The following is a 24,270-nucleotide window of genomic DNA, read 5'->3' on the forward strand; positions in this document are numbered from 1 at the left end:
ATTTATACCTCCCGAGGCTCAGCACCCAGTCTGGATATGCTGGTGGGTACGTGGGTGCAATAGCAGCTATAGAAAACAGCCAGAGAAAGGGAAAGCCAGGACTGCCAGCCTTTGTGACTGGCTGTCCCACACAGGCACTTCTTGTCCCTGTTTATCCACTGCTCTGGTAGCAGCTCAATAACACAAATCTCTCAATGCACCACAAGGCAATAGAAGCTGATGTTTGTACAGGGTTTTAAGCCGAGCAGCAACAGAAGTGCAAGTTATCATCTTCTGTCAACTGTGCATGCATTATCACTGTAGATGGCACGGATCCAGTGCTGTCCTACAACGCAAATGGAGTTTTTCCATTAGCACGAGCCACAGGGATCTCTGTTTCGGGAGCAAACGGGGTAGAGGTCAACTGTTATGCTCTACTGAGAAGGTCTGACTGGTCCCATCTGGGGAGATGTTCTCAGCGTGAAGATCCGCTGCAGTACAGTAATCCCCCTATGCTGACTCTTGAGTTTCCCATCTGCAAGTTATTTGTGCTATGGCGATAGAAACAACCAAAACGCCCCACGTGAATCAGACCCAGCGCAGATGCCATGAATGAGTGTGCAAGTGTGTGCATGCACCGCATTCTGTGGTGTTAACAGTTCCTCAGCATGGCTCGTTTTAGACCACTCTACCCCAGATTTAACAGAGCTATCACCTTCCCCCATGGCACTCTCCCTGCGTGCGTTTAGCACCACCTGGATGCATAAAGCACTGCTCTCACAGGGAGTGCCTGTATACATACATAACCAGTCCACCTCAGGGGACGTTTATTCACCCATAGTTAATGCTTATTTTGATAATCAGTGTAGAAGCTTTCAACACAGAGGATACACTATCGATCCGAGGTATCTTTAGTATTTCTGCTTTTTGCTGCATAACTCGTGTGGAATTATGACTAGTTGGCTTTCTAACAGGCTGAACACATGTTTACTTTTTAACGCAAAACAGTTCACCTAAGATGTCAGGGCACCTGGCAAATGTCAGTGAATTAATCTACTGAGGAAACGGAGGCCCATAAAGTTACATGATTCTTCTAATGTTGCTCAGGAAACTGATGACTTTTCTGGATTAGGACCAGATCCCTCCTCATTTCTACTCTGAAGGTTATATTTGACCTGCTTTTATCTTTCCTCTCTATCCAGTGACAATCACAACCTAACCAGCAAGAGCAGTATTTATTTGTAATGATCATTTATAAGGAGCTTCATAATGAATTTTATATGAGCTTTAACTGAGGAAGAGGCAGGTTTTCCAACCCATAAGCTCAAATGTGAGAAATCATAAGATCAAACATGAGAAATCTGGACCATTGATTTTCTAAAATAAGTTCCCTTTGCCCTCCTCCTTTTTAGTGAAATGCTCAGCTCTTGTCTGTGAACAGATAGGACTTTGTATTAGTCATTGAATGCAGTGAGTGTTACCACTGGGTCTGAATCAGACTACTTAAATATATCTGCAGGATAAGATGTAAGTAAATGTTCTGCTGAAATGGGCTGTTTGTGCTGTACGTCGCCTGGTTTTGCATAGACAGCAAGATTGCCCTTCATTAAGTTATCCATCTTGCCACAGGGCAAAACCTCAGACAGGCTTTTTATGAGCCACCAGATTTGTCCTCTCTCCCAAGCAAATAGTGCCAGTTAAGAGACACCCGCAACAGGGAGAAGCCGTGTGTCCTCCAAACCACAGCCTGCAGCCAAGGCCATTTTAACAGCTTGACCATCATCTTCTGATAAGGGGTGAGAAATGCATAAATCAAAATGGCATGAACACCGGGTACAGGGGAACCTCTTGTAAAGGCTAATAATCGTCCCAGTCGCCAAAGGAATAAGCAAAAGCTTGCAACAATGAAAGGGTAACTGAAGAAGTGCACGGCTCCTTCTGTGAGCAGTCAGGTGTGTTCTATCCACAGTTTGAAATTCAGCACCCACCTGATGGGCACAAATACAGGCTTGCCTTGGGTTCGTATTGCTTCACCCCTGAACCTTGCCAGAGGCTATTTTAGACACAGGCAAATAACATGGAAGGAAAACAGCTCAGCTGCTGGATGAGTTGTAGGTTGCTCCGGTTCATACCTGCCTCCTAAGCAGGCTGGGATTTTTTTTCTGTTTTCTTCTGGCCAAAAATAATTCCTCAGAAGATTTCTGCACGTAATAGCAGAGAGCAGCGTGATGATAGACCTTGTGGTGATGGGCATGTGTGAGCATGTGCTGCTTTGATTGGACACTCTGGTCACAGGACGTTACAGTCCCCAGCAGGATCAGAGTTAATCATAAGCTTGGGTTTCCAAAGTGAATAATCGTATTTAAGATCTCGCCATTCACTTTCTGTGGCTGTTCTGCACTATTTACTTAATACGCTGTCCTGACCTACATCCCCTCCCGCTGATTCATTCACCACAGCGTTCGCAGAGCAAGAGGATTGAATAGCAAATCTCTGCACAATCTCTTTCACTTTTTGGCATAGTAGAAATCACTTTAGCTTTAGTAGTGAAAATCACTTTAGCTGGTGGAATATTAGGGACAAGTACAAGCCCAGCTTTATAGGATCCACCTACTACCAAACCTTGTTAAATTGCTAACACAGCTTACTTTAGAAAATGAAATGCGTATGATGTGAGGATATGACATACTCTCCTGTGCCAGTCAATAAAAAACCCTCCAAAGGGAGGATACGTACAGCCTTACGCAGAAGGAGCTGCTGTTCGCATGGCAATAATGCTTAGCACTACCAGAGCACTTTACATTTTCAAAGAGCTTTAAAAATGTTATGATCAAGGTGGATGGCTGGAATAGTAAATTTTCATTCAGTATTACCATGAAGCAGCAATTCATTTCATTATGGAACATTTTAGGCCATATGGACTCATGAGAACATCTTGAGAAAATTGGTCAGGATTTCTGACTCATGATGTTCGTCCCGCAAAATGTAACCAGCAGAGAAGTCTTCCATTTCTTGAATTTTCTCTGCAGGGGGGTTGTAGGTCTGGCAGCAATGGCAGTCCAGGGGGTGAGAGGTGCAGGCTGTTTGTAGCTGTGGCATTGGTAGCATCTGATGGGTGAGAGTTAGAAGGTAACTGAAGTGGAGCAGACACAGCCATCACATTTGCATGGGGCAGCAGATCTCTGGGGAGACACTTCCAAGTTCAGTTTCTTGACCTAGAGCTCCAGAAAGGTGAGCTAGGGGTGCTGGTGCCTCCTCTTCAAGCCTGCAAAGGTTCAGGCATGATCATTGTCTGGGTCTTGCAGCCCAGCCATGCTGAGGTCATGATCTTTTAGCAATACATAACGATTACACAGGGTCAGCAGACCCTTAGCTGATCAAAGCTCTTAGCAGACCCAGTATGGACATACATACTTCATTTTCACTCTTTTTAAATTCAGGTGAGTTTCCTTAGCCTGGAACATGCATGTTGTATAATATAGCCCTCAAAGTCTGAGGATTTGCTTCCTCAACAGAAATGCCATTCCCAGCTCCTTTTAAAATGCTCCCCTCAAACTTTTCCTTATAGAAAGAAAGTACAAAACCTGCAAAGTTACGAGAAATAAAGCCAAAAGTCCTTGCACTCTGGGAAGCCCCTACCGGGCACACAGAAAGCCCCCATGGTCCCTCCCTGGATTTGCAGTGAGGCCACTTCTCAGTGGAAAGACAAAGAAGATAAATGGGTCAGCATGAGGGATGACACCACCTTGGCTGGGGTGGCAATAGGGCACTCAGAGGCTTAGGTTCTCAAGTGGATTTGGTGTCCAATGTCCGTTTGGAAATCTTGGTAGAGTTTGTGGTTCGGTGCAGTTACAGCAGGGAGGTCACTTCTATAGGTGCCCACAGAGGGCATATGTGAAGGAAGGAGGGTGGCTTTTGTCCATGTGTTTGATCACTTGGAAGTGGGTCATCTCTAACTGTTCCTGTTATATCAGCCACAAAAATGATGTGCCATTAAGACACAAGGAGGAAAATGCAACTAGTTAAACATTCAAAAAAACATCTTTAACATAAGAAAGCGTGAAGCTGCAACATGAAAGGGAACTTTAAACACAAAGATCTAACAACATTAATCCTCTCAACATTATAGAGAAATAAAGATCAAAAAAGCTAATGGTTTTGAAATAAGAGCTAGAAGACCACATCGGGCTGGAGCTGCAGGGACCGTTGGGGCCACATGTTGAGCAGAAGCAGGATGTTTCTGGTGTGTATACAACAAGCTACAAGGAAACCACCCTCCACCCGGCATGTCTGCCTTTCAACATGCCCAAATACATCCACACCCTTCCGAAAGTTGTGGATAGAGAATTACTCTAGAGCGTGCTGGAAAGGGATGCTGAACTCCTCCTGTGGAGGCCAGAATATACAGTCTGCTTAAAGGCAAAACACGGACCCATCTCTTGAGCTCGCAGTGCAGGCATCGATTTGCAGGGTCTGCAGTCAGGAGGAGCTGCCTGCTGGGGTTGGGTTGGGAAGTCCACCCCCAGCCTGCAAGCTTCAGTGACAGTCCCATGAAACAACCCAAAGGGCCTGGGGTTTTTCTGTTTGTTTGGATTTTTTTAATGGGAAGTAAGGAGCTATTTTTGTACTCGGGTAACAGCCTTTGGACTGTCAGTAAAACGTGGGAGGTTTCACAGCAAATGTTTTGCCTGACATTTTCTCAGAAACAGCGGGAAATAATCAGTGCATAATTAAAGAGGCTCTGTCGAAAAGACCTGCAAATGTCTATAGATCTATGTAAAGTGCAAAGGGTAAAGGGTTTTTTTCATAATTGACATTAGTGAAGGTGAAGCTCAGCATGTTTTATAGAATTGTAAGATGATTTTCTAGAAATTACTCAAAGCATACACCAGCAAAAAAAGCCAAGCTGCTGATTCTCAGTAATTTTTTCTCCTCTCTTCTACCATTCTGTGTAGCAATGACCTCTCCTGACCTTTTCAGATAAGCAAGAGCACCCTCTGTGGTGCCTCCCTGGAAAAGAGCACCTTTGGTGGTGTATCCCTTGGCTTTGGAGGGCATGGGCTGTCTTTGCCTGAGAAACGTCTGCAGTTGCAGTTCCCTCGGAAGCTGCGAGGTGGGACGAGTAATCTGTATTCAGGCAGCTTTTACCCCCTCAAAAATAGTATGTGTCTAATCAGCAGGAAAACCTCTGCAGGAAACCAAACAATCTGCTCTAATCATGAAGGTAAATCTACACACTGAAATGCTTGGGGCCTCCTATAGACTCCAGTGACTCCTTAAGGAGACTGCTCCAGTCTATCAGTTAAATAAATACATAGGGGAACTGTTTTCAGAAAGTCTGATTATGTCATCAGCCAAGTGAAAAGGCTCCTTCAGAGCTGCCCTCATCTACTGAGTAATTACCGAGTTGGGACAGGGGGCTGAAAGTCCCCTTTAAAGCGTAGGGAAAGACTAGATGCACATGTGGAGCAGCTAATTTTAAAACTGTGGCATATCCTCCATTTCCCCTTCTCTCCCCCTTGCAGAATACCAAAGGGGTTAGGTCACATCCCAGAGCAATCACTTGCTATGGTTTCTTTTCCCCCCTCCGTTTTCCTTTATCAAAAACATTTTTTTCTTTTCCTCACTTGTGCTCCCAGGCAGAGATCTTATACACCAGGCTGTAGCCTGGAGCAAATATTGTCAAGTTACATAAAACAAAAAATACCTTTCTTCCAAATGAGGCTTTATAATGGTGACGTTCCTGGTCCCTTGTCTACACCACTGTTAATGGAGGCGATGCATTACCTAGTTTACAGGCAGGTAAAGAAATAACTGAGAGATGATGAGCATAGGGGGACTAGCAGCTAAGGGCGGACACCAAGAAAAGAGATAGGCAGGGACGGAGAGAGGAGGAAAGAAAACCAGGCTTTGCAGAATGAATAGCTTCTAACAAGTTTGAAGGAAATATTATTATGATTTTATTACCATATTCTATGATGCCACTCTAAAGACGATGTCCTGAATAAGTAATTAGGCTGAGAATATGAAGTTTGCAGCTGTATTTTCCTGTCCCTCCACCTGTCCTGTCAACGAGCTGATGAGCATCCTTGTGCTGTTCTTGTGATGCACCGCTCACTTTGTGTTCTCCAGTCCTCAAAGATCAAAATATAGACGGGGTCAGGGTGGGACAGACCTGCAGAAAATCAACCAGAATTAATATTCCAGCTCCTTCCTGATCCAGGGAGTGAATCAGAGAAGACATCAAGGCTTTGGGAGATGATGGCTTCTCAGCTCTGCTACACCAGCAGCTTTAGGGGGTCAGTGCATGCAGGTCCCTCGTGATTTCAGGTCAAAGTCGTGTTGTCCTGTCTACCCCTCTAAAAAGTGCCTCCTGAGAAGTGCCTCCATGAGGCACTGCCCAGCTGATTCCCATCTACTCCCTCCAAGTACTGCTGCCTTTTTGTGCACATTCCTCTGAAGGGAGAGTGAAATGAGTGACAAACAGCAGTGACAGGCAGCTGTCTCCAAGGGCACTGGTTTGCACTGTGCCTTTTGGTGAAAATACTTCCACCTCAGTTTCCCCAGCTGGTTATCAAACTCCAGACCACAGGCAGAATGAGCATTCATGCGATTTAGTTGGAAAACCTGTAGTAATTTAGCTGCATGATTTTGTGATGATTTAACTGAACTGCGAAATCCTTGTGTTGGTAATGTATTTTCACCCTCACTGGACCGGTTTCCTCATCCCACCTCGTTGCAGATGTTGACAACATTGAAGCTTCCACTCAGACAACTGCCTCCAGGGGGAAATGGGCAGGGAACTGATCTCTTCTCAACACCTGTTTTAGGAAGTTGTGCCAGAAGTGAATCTTTGTGTCCATAGACTAAAAAGGGTGTTTTGGCATCCAGCTGAGATGGAGAGAACTGGCAATATATGTGTTCTGCTGAGCCTGTTCAGATGAGACCCACCCTTACGAATGCAAGCTCATCGAGGGCTAAAAATAAGTCCACACCAGCTGAATAAGACTGATTTTAGATGGGCATTGTTTAATATGTGCAACTTTCCAAGATACTGCTCCCTGGGTAAATAAGGTGCTTTGCAGACTGTTGCATAAGTCTCATATAAAGACCAAGTCACCTTCTGAGGCCAAAACATGTAGAGGCTGCAGGACAGATGGGTGGAGAAAAGACCAGAGTGTAACTGTGCGATAGCTAGTCAACACACGAAACAAAAGGATGAAATGTCGCATGTGGCAAAGCTGTCTTCTCAAATGCTCTTCTGGAGTGTTTGAAAGAGTTAAGCCCAATACCGGAATGTCTTGGGAATGTTGGCAGAGGGAGAGCTAGCAGCTTTTTTCCTCCCTCTGGATGGAGTCCCAGGACTGAGCTTGCAAAATGATGACTTTGGATCTGAGTTCCCTTCTTGGTTCTGCAGCGGAGAGCTAGGAAGTGATGCAGTGTAACCAAGAAGCCCTTTGAGAGGGATGTGCAATTGCCTTCCTAACTCAGGAGGGGTATTTTTACCTTTTCCCCGCTCACCCCTGGGTGCAGCAGAACTTGCTTTGAGAAGATACACAGAGGGAGAAACCACATTCTGAAGGGCGTGTGCGAAGGGAGAAAGGCACATCCCAAACAGTTTATTTTGGCTGCTGGTTTTTGTTGTCAGGTTTGGTTTGGTGGTTTGGCGGGGTTTTTTCCTTTCTTTTCCTTCTCCTTCTTTGATGGAAATTGCAGTGACTTTTTAACCTTGCAGTTCAGAAGGCGCCTTGGGATTATCCGATTGCCTCCAAGCAGGGAGTCCAGGGTGTTTCACACGGGGAGCTGGCATGGCTGCTGTGCTCTTTGGCTTTGAGGATCTGCTCTACAGCTGGGACAGCCTGGTGTGGAGTCTGACATCCCGGGCTCTGAGGACTTGTCGTTTTGGAAACCTGAGGGTCCTGCAGCTCATGCTGAAGCCATGGTGCATTTCCAGAGCCGTTTACCAGGTAGGGCTGCAAAACACCAGGCCAGACCCTCGGACCCTGGTGCTTCAATGGGGAAACAACCCCGAGGGTCGCACAGGGTCCTGTCCTGTTACTACCAACCGCTTTGGCTTCTACCACAGGCAGTGGGACAGAGGAGACACCATGGGCAGGGGAGGTCTAGGAGGACAAACGCAGCTTTTGAGTATAGTGGTGGTGGGGTCTTCTGTGGCTGAACACAGGTCAAAACTCTCCTTCCCACAGAGCAGAGGGGAATAAATGAATGCAAATTCAGGGTCACTCTGCTATATCGCCTTCCCTTGAGCTTTATACTCATAAATACAGCTAGCCTTAGCTGTTCCTCAAGCTGTCCCTGCGGCTGCACAAGAGTAATTTGTAACTTACCGAGAGGAAAGGACACCTGAAGGCTCCTAACCTGTGGAAAATGGGCAAATAAAGTGGGTCTCAAACTGCAGTAGCACTAGTTATGCCTGCTTGACTTGTGCAATGCCTTCTGACCGCTTAGTCTTGCAAAGTTGTGGCATCTGATTGCCTAAAACTTTTGTTTTATTTGGTGTGTGTTTTCTGTGGTGTAGAAAGGTTTGGAGCTTGGTCGACCGGCTTCTCTGTAAAGTTAAACTAACGCTTGCAGCTAGAGGTATAACTACACAGCTCTAATAAACTATGTTTCTGAGGCTGGCTAAACGGGGTTAAATAAACTGAACATCCCAGTGAAGGCACTAGAACTGGATGCCACTTTGAACAGAAACTCATCCTGGTCCATAGGTGAGTCCAGGTTGAAATGACACTGCAAACTATCTGGCATCCAGCTTGCCTGCTTTTTGATCAGCTACTGAGTCTAGACATTTATTCTGCTGTGGGGGCAAACCCGTTACAGTATTTATCAGCTTCACAGATTTGGCTAATGCTGGACGCTGGGTTGACTGATGGGTTTTTGCATTCGGAAAAGGCATTTTCTGCTACTCCCATTTGCTTGGTATTTTGCTTTTCCTGTACTTTGGAAGTCTCCACGTATGAAGCCAAGTTATACAGAAGAAGCCAGATTAAAAGCCTGTAGAAATTGTGTGTGTTGTTTAGAGGGAGACCAGGGCAAAAGCTCTTAGTAATTTCAGCAAACTTTTGAACCAGCTTCAAATTATGTTCTGGTTTCAGCTGACTTCAGGAATAGATTTTATGGTTGCCTTTGGAGTTCAGCAGGCATGGGCAGCATGTTTATTTTAAGTATTTGTTTGTTCTAGAAGATGCCTGCAGTCAATAACACAGACCCATTCCCCGGAAGGACCCCTCGTCCCACTGAGTGCCCTGGTGGCCCCAGGGCAGAGCTTTGAAACCCCCATGAGAGGTACACTGTGATGGCTCCAAGTGAACCAGCTGCTCTCCCTGGGCTGCACTTGGCCTTGGCCAGTATGACTGCCAGTCAGTCAGTCTGTGCAGAGGCTGCCTGTGGTGTGGGGTTGCCCCATCCGCTCTCTGCAGCTTGTTTTAGGAGCCTGAACCTGAAGCAAATTCACTGTCATGGGCCTGGGAGGGAGGAGCAAGAGGACTTAACACTGAACGCCCTTTTTACTCTCCACCTTTGTAGTAAAACCATCTTCAAAAACTAAGGAGACAGTTCTCAGATGCGCCCAGATTCCAGTCACAACTAACATCCCCAGCCTATGCACCATGCATCAGAGTGTTCTACTGCCTGTGATAACTCCTGGGACTGGTGGTCTTTTAACAGATTTACTCTCTTGCAAGCATTGAGCCCATGCACAAGTGCACTTTTTCCATTACAACTTGCACATGTCTTCAGCCATCCCCCATGGCATTATGTCATGGCCCTGGCATGTTATCCCCCTTTGCTAGAGTCACCGGGGAAACAGGGCAGGGAAAGGTGCCTCCCTTCCCATCCCAACGAGCATCCATGCAGCCTGACACTCACAGGGCAGGGCTGACTTGAATAGTTGTCTGTTTCTCAGGCAGAATCAGCGAACATCTGCAAAAGCTCAGTAAAACCATATCACTTTATTTGTCAATGCCCATGAGCTTCCAGTTCTTTGGAGAGGACCTGAAATGGTGGGTCAGGTACCAGGACAGTTGCTACTGGGTGGAGGTTTGCTTGGGAAAGGCAACTCACAGCTCATCGCCGCACAGAGCCAGCAGCAGCGATATTATTAGTAGCCAGTATGAGCTGATAGCTAATTCTACATTTATATATTAATTCTAACAGCATTTCCTCCAGTAGCCAGCATCCTCCGATTTAAATGTTGATGGGGTATTTTAGTAGAATATTGTTTGGACAGAAAGCCTGACTGTTTAATCACTTCCCAGAGACAGAGACTTCTCCCACTGTTTATTATTTAGATGAGCAAATAAGCTCTTGACTATGCTAGATTTTGTTGCTGCTTTATATTAATCCCTGCTGCTACTGCATCTTGAGAGCAAAGCAGATCAGCTGTAGCACCTCTGCCTGGTACCATAACCCTAAAAAAACCCTAAAAAGAAACATTAGTCAACTTTGTAAAATTAAGCAACACTTTTCATACTCCAGAAAGTATGCTTTATGGTTTTTTTCTTTGAGTTAATCACATCTCAGTGCATGTCTGCTTCTGGAGCCATTTGCTGGCTCACCCTTGCTGAGACTGACTTAGGAGTACCACCACGGATGAGCAGGACTCACGCTGCTGCACACACATCACCAGGGAGGACTCAGGTCCTCCTTTGCACCATGAACCAAGACCCTGGGTGCTTGGGTACAACCCTGACTTGGAGAATTTTTTTTATTTCTTTCCCTAGACTGATGTCTCCACCACACAAACTCTGAAAAACATCCATGGGTTTGGTAATTCCCTTTTACTGTCCCATCTACAAAATACATAGAAACAAAGATAATATTGTGTAGAGGGCACGGTCCAGATTTACTGCCAGTGCAAGAGGCAACGGGCTGTTGAAAAGAAAAGGAGTTCCAGGCATCAACATAATAGTGTAAATCCCCTTATGTCTGACAAGTGAGACTTTGTTTTCTTGGCTCTCGGGAAATCAGTGGCAATGCGTTAGCAGGGGTAGATAGAATAGCAGTTTTGGGGTGATGCTGGTCGTGGTGGTCAGGGTGAGATTCCCAACCACTTGAGATTTCAGTCTTCAAGTCCAAACCAAAGGAGAAATGTGAAGTCTGGGTTTGCTCAGGCTGCAATCTGAGCAGCAGTTGTTATAAAATAGATTAAAACAATCAAAAACTGTTCCTTCATTCTTGGTCTCCAGTCTGGATTTGACTCAGAGGTGCTGTGTAACTCCATTTCTCATTGCCTTTAAGAGATGCTGTGGTACTCAGGACATCTGAGAAGTAGAGGCTTCTGGTATCCTGAAGCAAGGTACCATCATCTGTCTCAGGCTGCTTTTCTCTTCCCAGCAAGCAAATCCTCCCACAAGTCCGCTGTGATTCCCAGGGATACTTTTGTCTGCACAGTCTGACCAAGCCACTTGCCTTGCTCTGTTTTCGGTGGGGCTAACAGTCACCAGTTGCTATATTTTAATTGTGGTGAAGGCTTGCTATATTTTAGCTGTGCTTTGTGATCCACCATGTGGCTTTCTGAGTGCATGATTGAAATTCATTTGAAAAAGGAGATTAACAAATAAAAAGCTTCCACTCAACGCTTTCGACAGTCAGTTGTACAAGGTGCCATAGAGCTGTCGGGTGTATTTTTACCAACGCCCAGAAGATGTCTGACTGCTCTGACCTACTAAAAAAATGACCCTGTGAACTAACACAGTGCCTGCTTTTGCAGAAATACTTACATTTCAAGAAGTGCTGGGGGAAGGCTGGTTTATTCTGGGATAGGCAGCCAGTTCTGCATTTTAACATCCTGAAGATATTTCACTATTTATTTAATCTCCAAATCCATCAACAAATGTTTTAGTTTCCCAGTGATGCCTGTGCAGTCTCAAAGAACATTAAGCAGGCCAGGACCTACATCTTCAGTAAAAATGCGTTTATGTGTCTGTCTGTTTAAAATCCCACCAACTGCTCCTACCAAGTCAGAGGCCGGCCACTGGACGCAGAGCAGTTTCTCAAGGAGCTGTCATACTAATCACAGACATTTAATTCCCCACACCCCCTACACAGTAGTGCCATGTACTTTTTGCATGCTGCTTCTTATCCACCGAGTGCTTGGAAAGGTGATTAGGTAGCATCATGCCTGTTTTACTGCCATAGAAACTAGGGCAGAGACGGAAGAAATTACTCATTTCAGGGTACAGACGCAAGCGCAGAATTGTCTTCAGCACCTCATTGCTCCCCGTATATCCAGTTATAGGTAAGGGGATTAAGGAAGGAGGTGTGCTGTAGCGTTCAGGGGCTGGATGTTTACCTGAAATGAGGAAGAGAAGAGAGCTTTTACCATGCTAGCTGGAGGATACAGGCCCAAGGAGCAACAGCAGGAACAAGTGCAGAAACCAAGGTCCCATGATGGGGGAAGGATACCTGCGGGGGCTGGGCACCCCCAGACCTTGGAGGGAGATTGCTGCTGCAAGAACCCCCAGTTCTTGCAAGGCAGATCCCAGCTCACTAACTGGTTTCCAGCTGTGAAAATCACCTATGACTCCTGGCCCAATAGTATGGAGATGTTTTTGCAGTGCTTTAACTGCCTGCCACTCCTCTCGGGCCAGAGCTGGCAGGTGTCATAGACCAGAAGGTGGTTCTTCATCTACGTACATGCAGGTGTGCTCAGCCACGTGAGCCCCCAAACCGCATCCTCCTTGGGCCTTGTGTTCGGCTACTTCATTGCCCTTATTTTCCAGATCTTGCCATTTTATCTACCCTCAGGAGAGTGCAGCTCAGGTGTGTTTCCCACCTGGTGCCCGCTGCTGGCAATGAGATGCTAATGGATTTTCACCCAGCTGCTGCAGGCACCAGGGAGCTGAGCTGAAGGACTTTTGGGCTTCTCCTCCATTCACTTGGGGGACTGCTAGCACCCTGCTGGGTATTTCATTGATAAAGGGAGCAGTTTTACCCACCTCGCAGTAGGTTTTGAGACATCCCCGCAAACCCATGTACCCCATCAGGACTGTGGTCATCCTCCTGATAAAGAAGCAGCTTGGGAAATTCATTCTTGTTTCAGCGTCATTCCTCATCCTGCTTGCCTTGACAACATCTTACTACGGTCTAAGCACAATTAGGGATTCAGGAGCAAAAGCAGCATTTTGCAAGCCTGCCCCGCTGCCGCAAAAGGCTGTGCAAATCAATGTCGGGCAAGAGAGAGGAAGGAAAGGGCTGAAATGTTAAACACATCATTTCAGATTGGTAAAACTTCCAGGATTTGATTTATAGCTTCATCACCAAGTAGATTAATGTGGAATTCAAACACAACCAGCTCTTTGCTTTCCTTTCAAGCCTGACATATTAGCATTTCCCATTAATCTAGTCAGCTCCAGAATGATGAAGGCTGAGGAAACAGGGGATTAGGCATGTGGTAGTGTTGGGTGGGTAGGAGGAACGAGCCAACAAAATTGGAGAGCATGGGACCTTATCCAGGTCTCAGGCTGTAGCTGAAGCTGTTTCTGACTCTCTCAAAGTCAGAAAACCCAGATCCTTTCTCTTCTGGTTTTGGGCAGAGGGGTCTTCAGTGGAGTAGTTGATTTTCAACTCATAAGGACAGCAGTGGGTGTGGGTACCAGTGCCACCCGTAGAGCTGTGCTTGCAGAGCTCTTTGCTGGCAGCCTTTCTGTCCTCGGAGCACTGCGATGCCACAGTGCAGCCGGTGTTCAGGAGGCTTCAGGTCTCCTAAAGACATCTCGTGGGGTATTGTAATGGGTCAGGCCCCTCCGAGATTGCAGCCTGCTGAATTCCCACTTTTAGTGGGAGGCAATTGTGACTTTTTTTTCCCTGGCATTCTTTTCTGAGCTAGTCCACAAGCTCTGGAGCTGCCCTGGAGACTTCTCAAACTTTATTGCTACATATTTAAGCATTTATGAGGCTTGAACTGCTTCCCTCAGAAAAACTCCAACAGCAACTGACACAAATCACACAAAAAGGAGGAAAATAACACTCCACCCAAAAGCCCCAGAGTTGCAGAAAGGGCTAATGAGCCTTACATGTTTCCGAAAGCCGCTCGGGAGCTTTTGGCTTGCAGAGTTTCTCACCCCATCTTCATTACAGGCAGAAGTAAAGAGGCTTAGACAGGCAGGGGAGGGGAGAGAAAACACAAAGGTTAAAAAATCATCTTTGCCAGAAAACATGTCCAAACAGACAGGAGAAAAAAGAGAAAAAAATCAGCCCATGGAGGAGCCTCAAGCTGTTTCTAATCAAGGCATCTATGGAGAAAGCACAAGAGGTGTTCAATAAGTTCCCATCCCCCGGTATTTTTACAACACACTGTAAAACTGCGCTCAGCATTTGATACGGACTTCCCCTGCCTTTCTAGAGCTGGGAGGGGCCAGGGCAACTTAGTAGGTGGGATCCGTGCCACTACCACCAGCCCCACTGTAGCTGCACGGAGCATTGATGTCAGTGGAGGGAATGTCAAAATGTTAACGCTGCAAAATATCCAGCTAGACATGAGTGCTTACCCCAGTCTGGGGCATGCCAAATCAGCCTGTCCAGGGCTGCTCTCCATCCCATGCTGCGTCAGGCGAAAGGGCAATAGCAGCCAAGTTCAGGTAAAGCTAGAGGGCTGCTTGGGATGTCTTGCCCAGGGCTGAGGATTCAAAGTAAAATGTCATGGTGAAGCTCACCAGAGGAGCACAAAGGGCTTAAACACCTGGGAAGTTTGAGGCAATAACCCTTCTGCCTCCTGGACAGTCACAAATGCCTACTCCCTTCAGCAGTCTGTGGGGTCCCATCTCTTCTTCCACTGCACCAAGGCAGCTGTGGGTCAGGGAGAGGGTCACAGGGGTTTCCTGGAGGGCAGGGAGAGGCACCAGTGGTGTGCTGGGCAGGGGTTGAACCTGAGCCATTAAACCACCACGGGGGCTGCTGTGCTGCCTTCCTGTTAAAGCTAACGTGGAGCTGCACTAGGCTGGGACTCATGCTCACTGATTATTTGCAAACACAACACTGCACTGCTTTCCACATGCTGCAGCAAACTGTCCAGCTCTGTTAGAAAACGAGGTAGACTTTAAACCCACATTGACCTTCCCATCTGTCTTTACATGAATCTTAGGGATGATAAGAGGAGACTGAGTGGTCAAGTCTCATGACTGAGCTTTTTCTCATTCAAGAAATACAACAGCCTCTTAAAAGGGGAGGCATACTTGGCGTTGTTTTTCTCCTGTGTGGATTTTTCCAACCTACCCCCCTGTGAGAAACATTCAATCTCCAGTACTAGTCTTTTTGTGAGAAAGGAGTATGGCTGCCCCGGTTATGAACATGGGCAAAGTCTTTCATGGTGTTAATTCTAGCCCACTAATAAATGGGTTAGGCTTGCCAATGCAGTTTATATAGGCCACCGGCCAAGGAGCAAACACAGACAATGCTGAATTGTTTCTAGCTCTGGATGAATTTCAATCTGTCCCAAATCTCAGCTCTCTTGAAGTCCACCACCACACCACAGGATGTTCCTGCCCCTGTCTTTGCTTTTGGCTGCAAGAAATGAAAACTGAGCTCTCTACAAGGAATACAAACCATCTCAACTAGGATGATCCCCAGCAGCTCACCTTGCTTATAACAGAAATGCACCCACCAGCAAGGCAAGGGAAAAACTATTTGATCCCCTGAGTTTGCAGAAGTCAGGTCTGAACTGCCTCTTCCTAGGCTTCGCTATTTTCTGCTCAGTATCTTGAAACGTGAGGTGGGATGCACCTCATGTTCCTTTAGCTATCAAAAATTAGGCATTTCATCTATGCTGGTTCCTTCCAAGATGGGTGTCTCAGTACGAGTCACTCCCCAGAGATGCCTACTCCTTTGTGCTAAAACCATCAAGAGCTGAGACTGCTAAAGCCAACTAGATGCCAAGTATTAAACACCCACAGTCCTCTAAGGTAGAGCTCAGTCATGTTGCTCTGGTTAAATAAATGTCATGCAAGGTCTCAGTGGAAAATGCTGGAAGCCCTCAGGAAGGTAGGCAGCCATCAGGACAAGAGTGCCCAGAAGCCTTGCAGCTCGAGCCACCCAGCCTCAGCTATTGCTGAGGATACAACACGCTCTGTCATGGGACTGCCCCTGGGAACCTGCTTTTGGTAAAGAGCTTTGCCTTCCAAAGAGGGACATTTGTGAACAATTCAACCCTTAAAGTAATTGAAACCAGCAGGGAGTTTTGCCTGAAGATTTTTTTGTTTGATTCAACCCCTTCTCCCTCAAAGAGAAATCCACCCTGAATATACGGCTCAAAGTAGCCCCAGAACAGGCCCATCCCCATCAGGCTTCCATGTGTTTCTTCCTTGCGTAAAATAAGATGGCCATGGGAAAAACCTGCTTTTCCCTTCTCTGTTTGCAACAGGCCTTTGTTGCTTCACTGAGGGCTTTGTGCGATGGATGGCATTTCTTTTGGATGTTCTCCTGGAGCAAAGGTGGAGCTGACTAGTGCCATTGATGCAATCCTGCCCTTACTGTGTTTGCAGCTGCGTTACGGGATGCTACCATGAATCATCTGTACTCTTGCAGAAACTCTCATAACATCCAGCGAATGGCATCCAATTGTTTAGAGAAAAACAGCTGCTCTTGGGCATGGGAGCTCTGGGGAAAAAAAAGCCGAAATTGTGCACTTGAAAGATGGCTCTCGTGTGATAGCGACAGAACAAAAGCTTTGAATGCCATCCAGGTCTCAGTACCAGAACGCACTGAGGTCAGGACATGTCCTGCCTCTCCTTCCTTCCCTCCATCCCTCCCAGGTGGGATGGAGGAAGATGTTAAGCCCAGGCACCTTTGACACCCACAAGTGGCTACAGCAAGTCTTTTATCAACATTTGCACATGAATTACTTCTGTAGTTTAAATATAAAGAGACATTTCTAATGTCCACTCATTTTGATTCGTCTGGAACAGTCTTTATTTAAATCTCCTATGCACTGCACGTGCTCATATGAGCTCGCAGCGGAGGAGGACTGCTGTTTGCCTAAATTGGAAGCTTATGGGCCCAAGCTGGAGGGAAATTGTCATGGGATTTCAAACCCTTCCTTCTTTCCTTCCTCTCCTTTCAGTTTGGGAGGTATTTTTTTTAACCATGTGAGTCCACAGAGGACTCCAAAACAGCTGACAAAGCACGGTTTCGGGCCCATCCTATCCGCCACTCCTGGAGAAGAGCTCCTTATGACAGCCAGTGCTAAGTCTCAAATACAAAAAGTTATCCAAGGTCAAATTCCTCCCTGCTGTGAACTTCCATCTGGCATCCAATGGGGGATTAGCATCCAGCCGGCACCTGGCAGGGGTCAGCCGATGTCTGTAGCATTGCATAACTTGCAAACCCTGTTGCATGCAATTGCTTATTGCTGGTCACTGCGCTGCTGGAGTTGCCAGCTACTGGGACTCAAGGGGCTCTCATAAAGCTCCAGGAGGGCAGGAATGTGGCTTTATAGTCATTGCAAACCCGCTTTGCTCCACTTCCATGGGGCCCAATCTCAACCCCTGTGTGCTTAGGGGCTTAACGCATTTGTGCAGTCACTTCCATGCTAGTAAAGAGGCAGCTCATGACGAAGAGAGACTTGTTTGGGGGCTGGGAGTTTTTCTGTCGCTGTAAGTTGCTGTACTTGAGTTGACCTCTGCTTTTTCTTTTTTTCTTTTTTTTTTTTTTTTTAAATACTCTTTAGAGCCCCACAGACAGGAACCTAGAGTCATGCGGGTCCTCGTGTATGTAGCCACAGCTGAGACAACAGCTTTGAGGCTCAGCAGGGCTAGCAGCTGAGCTGGGTTTTGCAAAACCTCAGGCGATCAACCAGGGGTTTTGCAAAACCAGACTGTAAATGAGAGACAGTTTGCACCAGACAAATTATATCAGAGCAGTCACCGGGATGAGGAGGTGGTGAAGAAGGAAGGAGAATAAGCAGCATAGGGGTTGGATAATTTCAAATTAAAGTGAGAATAGAGTCACTGTTCATCTTAGAAAAGAGGTTCTGGGAAGTTCACTGCATCGCATATTCTCAGGCATTCATCATCTGAAATGTCTCTTCATTGCCACTATTGTATCATATCACAAACATTTCCATGATTTATCAGTCATAATCTCCTACAAAAGGATTCTTTCATTCTAGCCATTTTCACAGAAATCTTTTCCCCCTGGATCCTGGTCCTGTAACACACTCAGTCCAGGAATCTGGAAGTGGGACTTCTTTTTCTTCTTTTTTTCTAAACACCCGTTGTTGCTTTGCAGACAATGTGTTTCAGTCAAGAGCCGTGTCTCATTTTCAAACTCTTTCCTCTTTGTCCCAAGATAATCAGCTCTTAGCAGCTCTTCTTCCTCTTATGGTAAAAGCTGAAATGTAAATATTCGGGATGTCCTAAGTGTCAGGATCCAGCCGAGCCCTGCTAGCCCAGACGAAGGGTCCCTGACACGGGGCTGCCTTGAACGCTTGGCTCAGCCAACAGACTGTATTTATAATGTAAACTCCCTTGTCGTTTCCGAACTCCTGGCTCCAGTTTTAGAAACTTTAACATTTCTGGGGATTGCATTTTCCCACCACTTAGTCGAGAGCCGAAATTTTTCCTTTCAGAAAATACACTTGTGTGTCAAAGGTCAATGACCTAAAAAATATCAGTAGTTTTGCAGCCTAAATATAGTGCAGGACTGAAATTCTGAATTCCTGTGAAGGAGCCAGTGTAAACAGCCATCGTCTGTGTGACTGAGGGGGGGGAGCTGCAGTACAGGGATTTTTCTTTATGTTATCACACGCCACAGCGCCTGGATGTCCCAGCACGGGTGAGGAGCCTTTTGTGCAGGGACCTCCTGGCCAAAGCCCCTCCCATCTATAGGCTTCATTATCCAGCTTCAGCAACAGGCACATGGCTTCAGAGTCACACCAGCCTGAAGATGCTGTCCTTCCACTGGCTTACACCCACTTGCTGTAAGGGGTTAGCTGTGCTCTCTCGACATGGAAAGCCCCAGGTTCAGGCGTTGCCACTGGCTTTGTCAAGGAGTCACATCACAGTGATAAGCCATGAGGACAATCCCCCCTGCGAATGCCAAACCAGCCAGGAATGACTAAGCCTGGACCTGTTGTTGGGTGCTTGTGATAAACACTGGCTCCAAGATGGAATCCACCACTATCCCCTGAGCGGGAGGCTGTGATTCCCAGCCACACCACTTTGTAGCAGTGTAACTAATCACATATTTATCCGAGGATGCTTTAACAAGCATAAACATTCCTGTGGTTTGTGTCATTTCACAATTCATACATAAAGCAGAAAGTTCATATGTAAAGTCTCCGCTGCCAGTGCTGACAATAGCCGGGGGTGACCAGAAGAGATGAACCTATCTGCCCTGCAGAGGTCTGGGATTGTCCAGGACCATTTTCCACCCACTCCACCTTCAGCCTGGGGCAGCATCTATCCTTTACTAATATGCATGGCTAATGTCTTAACCATTAGCTGTGGATAGAGAAGGCATGATAGCCATTAGAGCTTCCTCTCCTTCTTGTGTCGGACCTGGGAGGATTGGAAGTAAATGAAATCCAGCCAGGAAAACACAGCAGGGGATATGGCATGGTGTTGAAATGGTTTGCAAATGTTCAGGGGTGGGCAAAGCTGATTTTTGTCAGAGGTGATAACCATTGGTTTACCTCACCTCTTTTCAGTTCACTAACCCGTCTCTTGGTGGATCTCATTATCCTGGAAGTCATTCAAGGGTCTCCTCTCTTCTAGCAGGGCTCCAGACACCTTGCAGGTCTCCAGAAATTAATTGCTATTAATATAGGCCAGCCATAACATTTCTCAGTGGGGCACTTGCTCCTGTGTCTCACAAGTTTGTTGTGTTTTAAGGATGAGTGTATCTGGATGGCCTCTTGGGATTTTCTACAAAGGTTTTTCAAAGAAAAGGTCTTCTCCAAAGCTTTCTGTTCACATACAGCTTTTTCCAGGATCTGCTGTTCCTCTTTCATCCTTAGCCACTATTTGCTTTGGTGCAGCCAAGCTCCTGTTTGAGTAGCTGGTAGGAGACATGGGCAGGGAGATAGACCCAAGGCGATGACAAACCTGTGTCCTTGATGAGCTGCACTGCCCTTGTAACACCATGTACCTGCCCTCTCACAGACTCAGGCAGACCTGTTCCCCTTCCATTTGCTGTTTGTCCTCTTGCTTTTCAGTATTTTTTTGCTTTGGCTGTTCTTGCAATGAATCTTGCCCCATTTCCACCCTTTCTTCTGTTCATAAGCAAATTAAAGTGCTTGCAGATGACACTGCTTCTAGCCTCCTCTGAGGCAAAACCCAAATGCTGCTTAGGATGCCAAGTGCTGCTTCACATGCCCCTGGTGCACCCCAGGAGTGAGTGCAGCTGAGTGACTGGGCATTGTAGCGGAGCAGCTGGGGAGCACAGGACCAGCTATTTGAAGAAGGCTCCTATCTTAGTCATCACTGACATAATTTTGATCACTCACAAATACGCTCCTCCTTTCTATGTCAAACGATCTAGAAAGTCTTCATGCAGATTTGGAAATTTGGGAAATCTGCAGAATCACTAATCATTCGACAGTTTTGTAGTGATGAAAATAAAGGGACTTGCAAATTAGTACCATTACAGCAGTGTGGAATACAGAGGCAGACTGGGACAAATCTGGATCTCAGATCAGTAGTTGTTCTGATACTGGTTTGGACTGGAGGAGGCTTTTGGGGGGGTAGTTGAATGCTGGGAAGTGCTGGATAAGCTGCTTCATTTTGGAGGGGAGAAGGAAAAGACATAAATTAGCAATGCTGATTTAACAGTGACATTTGCCTTGGGTCCATTGTCCTGGCCTGAGACAAGGACACTGGGCTCTGCACCCAGTTTTGCCAAGGGGACTGTAGGATCTTGGGCCTTTGCATGTCCTTTGCCTCCTGTGTGTCATTGTTTCTCCTCCCCTTGTTCAGACGTGCTTTGGAATGATCACAGTTTAGAACAGTGCACTTCACAAGAGACTTCAGCCAAGCTATAAAAGCTGCACTATGCATTAAAAACAGATATCTCAATGAGAGAGAGCACAGCCATTCAGCACTGAGTTCACACAGGCAATATAATCTGCACCATGGGCTCCTGTCTTATGAAGCAAGAGACAGATGCCATACCATGGGCTGGCAGAAGTGAAAGTCATTGCACAGGGCTGAGGCCATACATCGGGATCAGAACTGGATCAACAACCTTTTTCTCTGCACAAACCGCGTACAGCAGGACCTGGTGTGGAAACAAGGGCAGGCATGTCATGCAGCACTGCTGCCCCTGGGCTGCTCAGGCTTTCTTGCACAAGCAAGCAATAGCCCCCTCTCCGAGTTCTTTTGAATCCCTTGAAATTGAATTTTTGCCAGAAAGCCAAAGGAGTGCAGTGAAAATCCAACAAACCTCTCCCTTGTCCTTTCCCAGGCAGTGCTAGGATGATAAAGATCTTTCAAAAAGCTAAGGGTTTCATTACAAAAAGAATCAAAGTTCTCTTTTCTTCCCCTGTTTTTATAGAACCGTCCCTGGTTTGTTTGGGTTTTCCTTCCCTTTCATGAGCCTGAGCATCTGGAGATGAAAGGTGTCATAACCCATCACCAAATGGCCCATCGAGGCAGCATTAAACACTTGCTGTTTGACAGCACAACCCCAAATCAGGCACTAGTGCTGAACATCAGCTGTGTCAGAAGTCTTTAACTGCCTTCAGCAATAAAATCGTATGAAGCCAGGAGTACATGAGAGGACTTCAACAGATTCCCTCTCTCAAAGCACAAAATTTACCAGCAAAACATGTAACCCAGGGGATGGACAAACCCAGCAGTGGAATTAGAAGGCACGAAGCTGTGATGCACAGTACCACCTAGTGACAGAGCCTGGCTACATAAGAAGGGCAACGCCACATTTGCAAAGTTCGGTGTCCTTTCCCCATCCAATCTTTAATCCTATTTCCCAGCTGTGCCACGTGCGCAACCGCCTCCCACGGGTGAAGGGACAGCACCGTTCAAGCAGCCCCAATTATTTTTTTCCTCCTTTTCGTGGCTTCCTTTTTGCAGAGGAGACTCGGGTTGCAATAGACAGGGCTTCTTGTGTCCAGCAAGAGGCAGCCCACGGATGCTGTTTCGTGTGCTACACGGGGTGTGCAGGTTGGGCTCGGCGTGCATTGCTCGCTGAATCACCCACGGGGAATTCCTCAGTGCATTGTGCAAACGGGGAAAGGAAAAATGCAAGGTCCAGTGAGTAATGCAGCAGCCTTTCAGAGCATCTGAAATGAAGAGAAATGCCACGAACTTGTTCCATTTGTAGTAACGATGTGAAAGAGCAGTGTGACAGGCTCTGCTCAAGAGAAGGCTTGTAACCTTTTCCATTAATTTCTTTTCAAAGAATTGCTTATTGAAGGCTAAACTGCTTTTTATAAGCCTTAGAGGCTGAGTGTGTCTTTGTCCTTTTTTATTATTATTTCTGCTCCTCTCCCTTCCTCTCTCTTTTAAGAGCAAGCAGTTACTGTACATTGGTGGTGTTTCTCTCTCTGTGCTATCTGAGACAAGCCCAGCATCAACATGGGAATTTTGGCACCTTTTGGCAACGGTGGGATTGCATAGAGCAAAGTGAACTGGAAGAAACCCAGATCTGTGGAATTTCCCCATACTCCAGCCCACAGATCTACCCACGATCCAAGCAGATGGGCTTAAAAGGATTTGATTTCTTCTCCTCATTAAGGTCCCTTTACACATATTTTTGAATGAGAGCTAAAAGGCTCTGCTCAGTCTCCATGTGTGGGTGAGCGAGCAGAGGCGACTCAGTGTCTGAGTACCATCGTGCAGCTCGTGGGAGGCAGTGAAAAAGCCCTGCACCTCCCTGCAAGGCCCCACACACCGTTAAGGCTTCTGCACATGGCCTTAAAAGTTGGCGTGAATTACAGCTGGGCTGGAAGGGGATGGGGCCACCACTATGCTCTGAGCTGCGTGCGAGCAGGCAGGAGGGATGCATGCGTAAAGTTAAAGTTAGGGTTAGGGTTAAGGTTAAGGTTAGGGTTAGGGTCAGTTAGGGTAGCCTTTTCTTCCTCTTACTCAGGATAAATCTCCCCAGGGAAATGACATTCAGATCCTCTCCCGGACCTTGGCTAGAAACTGCACTAGTTAATAGGCAGTCCCTTGCTTGTTCACCACGCAAGCTGAGATGGTTCTCAGAGGGTTTAAATCGATATCCCTTCCCTGACTTCAGTCTTACTCTAAAGGCTAGCTGGTAGCCTAAATGCCAACACCGTCCTTCCTTCAGTCACTAAAATCTGCTAAATCACCTGAGTGCAAAAAAAGAGCCTATTTGTCAGGGCCACCAGCATGATTCTGCCCTACAAAACACACAGCCACTGTGCTGCCTCCCGACACAAGCAACTGCTCACTGCCAGCCAAAGGATGAGGCTGTCATGCACACAGCCATCCCATAGTAAATATGGCATTTCCAATAAGATTCCTTCCTAGGCTTATCCCTCTGAGCTTATTGCTTTTTTTCTTTTCCACAATCTGTGGTGCTACAACAGCTCCCAAGCACAGCAGCCCCGGCAAAGCTCCTGCAGCTGGGTAAACACGCCTGAGTGAATAGGGCCCTTCACAATGGAGTCACCAGGATATCCAAACACTGCAAAGGCCAACAATTCAGTGGGGACATAGTCGTGTCATTACAAGACATGGTCCTCCCAAGCACCAGGAAAACACAGCCTGAATGCTGCCTAGTAGAGCTGCGCCTTAAGCAATAGGTTTTCCACCGCACAGGTCTCCAGGAGCATCTCCTTCTCTCTTGCCTTCTTTCAGACATTCACAGTGGTAAGGAGAAAGATGGGTTGCTGCAGAGATATTAGGTTCTTCCCTCCCACTCAAGATGTTTCAGCTACAACAGGCAGCACCGGCCCCATTCCTCTTGCAGGCCTGCAGTAGGTCGGGGGAAAGGATGGATGATAAGTGGAGAAATATTAACAGGCTAAATTCTGTCCATGGCTATGCAGGGGTAAGTGAGAATTACAACAGGGGGGTTACTTCTGATTGACACAGGAATGGTGGAGAGCTGGGTCAGGTCAGCTGTTGCCACAGGCATAGGTTTACACGGGCTCTTAGGCACTGGGGTGAGGAGCAGAGGTGGAGGAGTCTCCATCCCCTTATTTCCCTGGCATCTGGCAACAGGTGTTGGAAATATGATGTCATTTACTTCATTCTGCACATTTGCCTAGTGGCTTTGCCCACTGTGGTCTCTTCTGGCCCTTGGATTTGTTGCCTGGACCCATGCAAGCTCCCTTTTCCCTGGATCTAC

General features: G+C 46.7%; 1 protein-coding gene across 5 annotated transcripts in view; it reads left to right on the forward strand.

Annotated features, from left to right (window-relative positions):
- FRMD4A (FERM domain containing 4A) overlaps window positions 1-24,270 on the forward strand; it is a 386,235-nt gene that overhangs the window by 186,536 nt on the left and 175,429 nt on the right. The window contains exon 1 of one of the 5 annotated variants that reach the window (XM_037390647.1): window positions 7,410-7,946. The exons of 3 other annotated variants lie outside the window; for them this stretch is intronic. In XM_037390647.1, coding sequence (XP_037246544.1) covers window positions 7,788-7,946 — 159 coding nt within the window. In that variant the 5' untranslated portion in view covers window positions 7,410-7,787. Of the gene's footprint in view, window positions 1-7,409; window positions 7,947-24,270 lie in introns of those variants that run through there. One more of the 5 variants, XM_037390646.1, reaches the window with a different exon arrangement.

Source organism: Falco rusticolus, chromosome 5 (genome assembly GCF_015220075.1).
Source record: "Falco rusticolus isolate bFalRus1 chromosome 5, bFalRus1.pri, whole genome shotgun sequence".
In the NCBI taxonomy this organism is placed as follows: Eukaryota; Metazoa; Chordata; class Aves; order Falconiformes; family Falconidae; genus Falco; species Falco rusticolus.